The sequence below is a fragment of the Vombatus ursinus genome, unplaced genomic scaffold (assembly GCF_900497805.2).
Source record: "Vombatus ursinus unplaced genomic scaffold, bare-nosed wombat genome assembly UNPS02014781.1, whole genome shotgun sequence".
Taxonomy (NCBI): domain Eukaryota; kingdom Metazoa; phylum Chordata; class Mammalia; order Diprotodontia; family Vombatidae; genus Vombatus; species Vombatus ursinus.
In genome coordinates this window covers 45,935,681-45,942,909 of record NW_020954559.1, presented here as the reverse complement: position 1 = coordinate 45,942,909, position 7,229 = coordinate 45,935,681, and the positions used below count along the sequence as shown (strand labels likewise).

The window sequence follows — 7,229 nt, the reverse complement described above, 5'->3', positions numbered from 1 at the left end:
GGGAGGAGGGGGGGGAGGAGGAGGAGGAGGAGGAGGAGGGAGGAGGAAGGGAGGGGGAGAGGCGGCGGCGGCTGCGGCGGCGGCTGCGGCAGCGGCTGCGGCCGCGGCTGCTGCGGCGGCGGCGGTGGTGGCGGCGGTGGGGTGGCGGGAGCGGAGCGGCATGGCCACGGCGGCTTCTAACCCGTACCTCCCCGGGAACAGCCTCCTGTCGGCCGGCTCCATCGTGCACTCGGACGCCTCGGGCGGCGGGGGTGGCGGCGGGGGCGGGGGCGGCGGCGGGGGCGGCGGCGGAGGCATGCAGCCCGGGAGCGCCGCCGTGACCTCGGGTGGCTACCGGGGGGACCCGTCCTCCGTCAAGATGGTCCAGAGCGACTTCATGCAAGGGGCCATGGCCGCCAGCAACGGCGGCCATATGCTGAGCCACGCTCACCAGTGGGTCACGGCCCTGCCCCACGCCGCCGCCGCCGCCGCCGCTGCCGCCGCCGCCGCCGTGGAAGCGGGCTCGCCCTGGTCCAGCAGCGCCGTGGGCATGGCCGGCAGCCCCCAGCAGCCGCCACCACCTCCGCCGCCGCCACCCCCGCAGGGCCCCGACGTGAAAGGCGGCGCCGGGAGAGACGACCTGCACTCGGGCACTGCGCTGCACCACCGGGGGCCGCCCCACCTTGGCCCCCCACCGCCGCCGCCCCCCCACCAAGGCCACCCGGGCGGCTGGGGCGCTGCCGCCGCCGCCGCCGCTGCTGCCGCCGCCGCCGCTGCAGCCGCGCACCTCCCGTCCATGGCCGGGGGCCAGCAGCCGCCACCGCAGTCTCTGCTCTACTCGCAGCCCGGGGGCTTCACGGTGAACGGGATGCTAAGCGCCCCCCCGGGTCCAGGAGGCGGCGGTGGGGGAGGCGGCGGCGGCCAAAGCTTGGTGCACCCTGGGCTGGTGCGCGGGGACACGCCGGAGCTGAGCGAACACCACCATCACCACCACCACCACCCGCACCCGCCTCACCCGTCGCACCCACATCACCCGCAAGGACCCCCTCACCACGGTGGGGGCGGAGGCGGCGGGGGAGGCCCGGGACTGAACAGCCACGACCCGCACTCGGACGAGGACACGCCGACCTCGGACGACCTGGAGCAGTTCGCCAAGCAGTTCAAACAGCGGCGGATCAAATTGGGATTCACGCAGGCAGACGTGGGGCTGGCCTTGGGCACCCTGTACGGGAACGTGTTCTCGCAGACCACCATCTGCCGCTTCGAGGCCCTTCAGCTGAGCTTCAAAAATATGTGTAAGCTGAAGCCGCTGCTGAACAAGTGGCTGGAAGAGGCCGACTCGTCCACCGGCAGCCCCACCAGCATCGACAAGATCGCCGCCCAGGGCAGAAAGAGGAAGAAGCGGACCTCCATCGAGGTGAGTGTCAAAGGGGCCCTGGAGAGCCACTTCCTCAAGTGCCCCAAGCCTTCAGCGCAGGAGATCACCAACCTGGCCGACAGCCTGCAGCTGGAGAAGGAGGTGGTGAGAGTCTGGTTCTGCAACCGGCGGCAGAAAGAGAAGAGGATGACACCCCCGGGGATCCAGCAGCAGACGCCCGACGATGTCTACTCGCAGGTCGGCAACGTGAACGCGGACACGCCACCCCCACACCACGGACTGCAGACGAGCGTGCAGTGAAGATGGAGAGAATGAGAGAAGGAGAGAGAGGGAGGCACCAGACACCGTAGCCGCCGCCGTCGCCTCCGCAGCTGCCGCCAGCCACCGCCAGCCGCCACCACCACCTCCAGCTACCGCTGCCGCCGCCGCCGCCGCCACAACAAAATCAGCAGCAACAACAGCGAGAGAGGAGAAAACATCCATCCCCCTCTCGCCCCCCACCTCCTCCGCCCCCCCATACCTACATACGTGCACACACTTTTGTAAAAAGGAAAGAAAAAAAGACAAGAGGACGGAGGAGAAAAACACCAAAATCAAAGAAAACGGGGGCAAAGAAAACAAGAAGCTTAATAAATACCCAGACTGTTTAGACTGGTTTATATATATATATATATATATATGTGTGTGTGTGTGTATGTATGTATATATATATATACATATATACATATACATATATAAATAATGAAAAAACGTTTGGAGAAAAAAGGGGGAGCGATCAAAGCAATCGCATTTATATACTGTGGTGGTTTTTCTTTTTTTAAAGGGGGGGGTGGAGATGCGTACTGCACCAGAACTACAGATGTGGGGTTTTCCCCTAAATGATCCCCTGTTGAAGCGGTGGACAAGACAGCACCCACCTCGACACTTCTCTCCTTCTCTCCTCTAAAAAAAAATGCCCCCCTCTCTACTTTACCCTCCCTCCGAAGGGCTGTCTAATATGACTCACGGAAACTTTTTCTTTCTTTCATGGGAACAGTCCAGAAAGGAAGAAGTAAAGGCATCTGGTTTGATCAGAGGGTGCCTACCTGCATTCCAGGACCCTGGGCTTTTTTTTCTTTTTTTTTTCTTTTCTTTTTCTTTTTTTTTTTCTTTTTTTTTTTCCATATTCACATAATTCTGGGGCAAGCAGACATCTACTCTGAAATGAAAAATACCAATTCACTTCAGAAAAAGGAAATATGCACACAGCACTAAAATAACCAGACTGAATAACTGAAGTTAAAAAGAAAGAAAACACCCTTAAAGTTAACCCCAAAAGAAAAGGATGGGTGGGAGAGGGGAAAGGGGACAAACACCGGAGGGAGGGTGGGGAGAGGAGAGACTCCCAGTCCGTGAAAGTTCGAGGTTCTAGGAGGACTTTGCATGAATCAAGGGCAACAGCAAAAGAGAAATGGGAAATAAGTCGAGTCTGTCAGAGTCATGGTTTTGATGGCTGCCACTCAACGTGGAAGATTCAAAAAAAAATCCACCGCTAATATTTTTTTTATTAATATTTTTATTTTTTATTTCTGGACTGATTCAGATAAAGGGATTTAGAAAGACTGAATATCTGCAGCTGCACTTATCTGAACTTCTCCTCTCCTAAATCCGTTGCCAACTTTGATTGAATGGGTGCTGTGGATGTGATTATATAATACTGCCATTTCCAAGCAGTGTTTTTGGTAGGTTTTAATAAACAGACTTTTCAAAAGACGGCAATATAGAATTGTTAGATCCGTTGTTGATCTAAAAATATTTGCTTTATATTTTCATTAAATGACTTCTTTTAATATTTTATTCAGAATACCTATGAACTGCTGCAAAACGGTAATTTATTTTTCCCCAGATCTTGTATTACGTGTTTTTTTCAGACGAGCACAAATCAAAAATGAAATGAAAATATGGACAGTTGTTAGGTAATAAGGGTATCTTTTGATGTGATAATTTGATTGTAATTTAATTTGAGTAGTGATTCCGTAAGAGCTGATTGAGAAAATAAATTTGTTAGAATGAAATAGTCTGTGTCTGATGCGTAAACACTGTGTCGGGAAAAAAAAGTATTCTTAAAATATTTTTAGACAATGCAAATCCTTAAGTGATAGAATTAATGAACTATAACCTAAACCACTTAAGGTTTTTGGAAATGCAAAAGAAAAGAAAAGACTTATTCATGCTGTTAGAGGTTTAGGGTAGTATTCACTTCTCTTAAATTCATAAGCTTCCTAATATCCCTCTCCCTAATTTCAGTGAGCTTATCAAAAAATGGGATAATGGAATAGTCTAGCTAGTAAATAACGCTCTTCTTGGAGATACTTGTATTCTTTTAACCTAAGACTACAGTGCTTCACTAAATGTACCAAGTGATTATTAATGGTTCTTACAAAATGCTCCAAAAAGTTTAGCCTCTCCCCTCTCCTTTCCATCCCTCCATCTGTATTTCTCTGTGTGTCTGGCCTCTTTTCTCAAAACTAAAAATAGTGGAGGATAGTTTTTTAAGCCTATAAATGATTTTATACAATGTAACGTCTGAATGATAATTGCCTTTATCTTTATAATTTAATGTATTTTAATGGAATAATATACTCCCAAAATTCTAGTTACAGTCTGTGTAATTGTTGTCTCAGGCTCCTGGTACTCAGTGTTAAGTGCTCCAATGTTTTCTTCATCCTCAGCAGTTTCTATATCTTCCTAATACAATGGGGTATATTAGTTTGTCAAAGATGCCTTTAGATGCAGCAGAAAGGGTTGTCGTACTTATCAACTGAATTTATTAATATTTATAGATGTGTGAAAATGAAAGCTTTCAATATTTAAGGTTGTAAGAACTGGATATCTCTCTCTTCTCTCTCTCTCTCTCTCTCTCTCTCTCTCTCTCTCTCTCTCTCCCTCCCTCTCCCTCTCCCTCCCTCCCTCCCTTCTTCCCTTCCTCCCTTCTTCCCTTCCTCCCTTCTTCCCTCCCTCCCTCTCCTGCTTTCCCCTTTCTCTGATTGAAACTGGGGTTAAAAACTGGGAAAATTGTTAGAGAAACAAGAAAGAGTTGTTCCTTTTGGATAGGTCTGGTGTCACTTTCATAAATCAAGGCCAACCTGATAGCTCTGTGTTAAGGATGCTTTATTTTTAAACACCATCTTCGGTTAAAAATCACAATGATTTAGATTTGTGAAATTTGGAAAAGACCATTACCTAAAAGAAAAAGAGAAGGATATCAAATGAAAGAACCATAATTTTAATTGTTTTTACTTTGTTTTCTTTTCTTTTTTGTTCAGTGTTAGCTGTCCAGCAATTTTATAATATGGAAAGGGATGGGAATAGAGGGAGGAAGGGGAAGAAGGATTTCATCAGTTTTACAGTCTTCAGGGGATTCAAAGAACGGCCGTCTAATTTGGAGGCAAAGGGTTGGGTGGGTTTGTGTTTATGTGGTAGATACTATTAACACGTGAGGTGGAATTCTGTTTTTCACACAGGAAGGGTAGTGGCTGATTAGACAAGGAACAGGTCTATTTAAATTTCTTAGAGGTATTTGGTTACTGGATTTGGATGACAACAAAGGCTAACATTAGGTTTCACACTGTTTTCTATTAAAAGGCAACCTTTGCCAGGTTCTGTAGAAGAAAAGCTGATTTTAGAGTAGCAGAGTAACCTTTAGTTTGAAAGGCTGGAAAAAAAAATGTGCCCATTTGTGTAATTATTTTGCATAGTCAGTGAGGTCATTTTGTCTCCTAATAATAACAACATTATTATTGTTGTTATTGTTATTATTATTAAACAATCTTTTGAATGTATTTGGAAACTTCAGGGTTGCAAGCACATGGATAACAAAGTGATGGATAGCTATAATGGAGAGGTTTATGCTAAGGGTTATATTGTTACACATGTAAATATGAAAATATTGTTATATATCACCAAATCTTTTAATGAATTTAAGCATTGTGTTCATTTACACCACCAGTGTCTCTTGTGGTTAGCAAGTGAGTCTCCAATTTTTCCACCATTTTTGTCCCCCACCCCCACCCCCTTTCCCTACCTAACCTAAAGGAAAGCCAAATGTTTAACAAAGTTATATTTAATCAGTCTGGGTAATCCCAAGATGTGATTATTTAGTTTACAGTTTCTTGTTCCTAAGCCTCAGTCTTCTCACTGACCCTCCCATCCTTTCTCTACAAGTCTATATGAGAAATCATTTCAAGGTGTATTTAAAATAGTCACCTCACTGTTGTTGATCTACCTAATTTTTTTTTTCAGAATTTAGCACAGATCTACTTTGTTTCCAAATACAACCATTCCTAATTGACCTTTAGAGCTTCCTTATGCTTTCCTGTAGTATCTGGTGTTTGCACATGGCAATGTTCATGACTTGTTCTGTATGAATGGTTTTCAATGGAACGTTCAGAGAATAATTGGTTCTGATATGAAATGCAGTATATGCTATTGATAGTTTTATCAATAAGTGTAATATTTTAAATAATTTTAACAATTAAATTTGTTTTTTAAATTATATATTTGTAAAATATTTATCCTGTTGAAAGCAACAATATATTGTTGTATTTATTCGTTTTATTTTTGTAATAAATGATCAACCTCTTCAAGTTAAAGCAAAAATGCTACTTTTATATACTTATGCATAAATTCATTTTAAGAGATGGATATACTTGCACCAATTTGTATGGTAAACAGAGTGAGATCCATCAATAGGTTGTAGTTTTTGGAACTAAACTGTAGGAGAGAAACATTCTCTCCACTTGGAGTTTAGTTTGCCCAAGTTCTAGGATAATTAATCAAATTCTAAAATAGATGCAACAAGTATTGGCACTAGATATAGAGTTGAAATTAATTATTTAGGACCCAGACCTTCCCCCGCCCCCCCCCCCAGGCAAGAAGATGGAAATTCTGAGGGAATTCTCTTATTTTGTTGAATGCACGTGGCTGGCTAGAAAGACGAAAACAGATGCAATGTACCAGTGAAAAACCCAGTTATTTTCTATTTCATTTAGAAATACTTGGCTGTATTCAGTCTTGGATAGGAGATATAGAAATAAAGAGAGTTGAGAGGTTGGAGGTACCGATGGACCCTTCAAAGCAAGATGCTTTGGGTCTGGCTTTCGCTATTTTGAAGGGGGGAGGGGTAAAGCAGACCAAAAAAAAAAAAAAAAAGGACATTTAGGATGGATACGGAAGAACAGAATCTCTTTCTTCCCATCTAGTAACTTTCAAAATAAGCAAACAATAAAGAGGGAAGGGAGGCTGATAGGATAAAAACGGTTGTTTGGTCTTGACTATCCAACTCTAACTTTGTGTATGTGGGACACTAGCTTATCCCAGTTCCTTAGAGCTGCTGTTACCTACCCTTCATCTGCAGGTCACTCACGTGACGTCCTGGCTGCTAGTGCTGCACCGAAGGCTTGACCTTGACTTCCATAAGGAAATCAGTGGCCTCAGTGTTTTACTCTTTAACCTGCTTTACCTCAGAGAAGGAAATACAGGTGGAAGTTGGAGGACTTGGGGGAGAAAGAGGGAGCTAGTGGAGAGAGGTAGTGGGACGGGAACTATTCAATCAAATGCTTTGGTTTTATTAGATCAGATTATGACCTATTAATTAGATTATTCTTTTTCGTTCTTGGTTTAACATCCGTGCTTGTTCCTGTGTCTTAAAATGTGAGTGTGAATGTGGAAAGCATGGACCTATGATGTAACTCTTATTTCAGCTTCAGGAGACTGCTCTGGCAGACTGGGTGGATTGATTTCTTTTATGAGGCCGGTTTTCCTAAAGGAAAAATCAACTCTGGAAGTGACCTCAGATGGGTCTGTGAGCACAGTTAACAGACCGTGCTAATAG

General features: G+C 45.5%; 1 protein-coding gene across 1 annotated transcript; it reads left to right on the top strand.

Moving 5' to 3' along the window:
• Window positions 1-160: 160 nt before the first annotated feature.
• LOC114046323 (POU domain, class 3, transcription factor 3) lies at window positions 161-1,657 on the top strand. Its single transcript, XM_027866623.1, has one exon. It carries the CDS (start codon window positions 161-163, stop codon window positions 1,655-1,657), a length of 1,497 nt encoding a protein of 498 aa, XP_027722424.1.
• The last annotated feature ends 5,572 nt before the right edge of the window (window positions 1,658-7,229 follow it).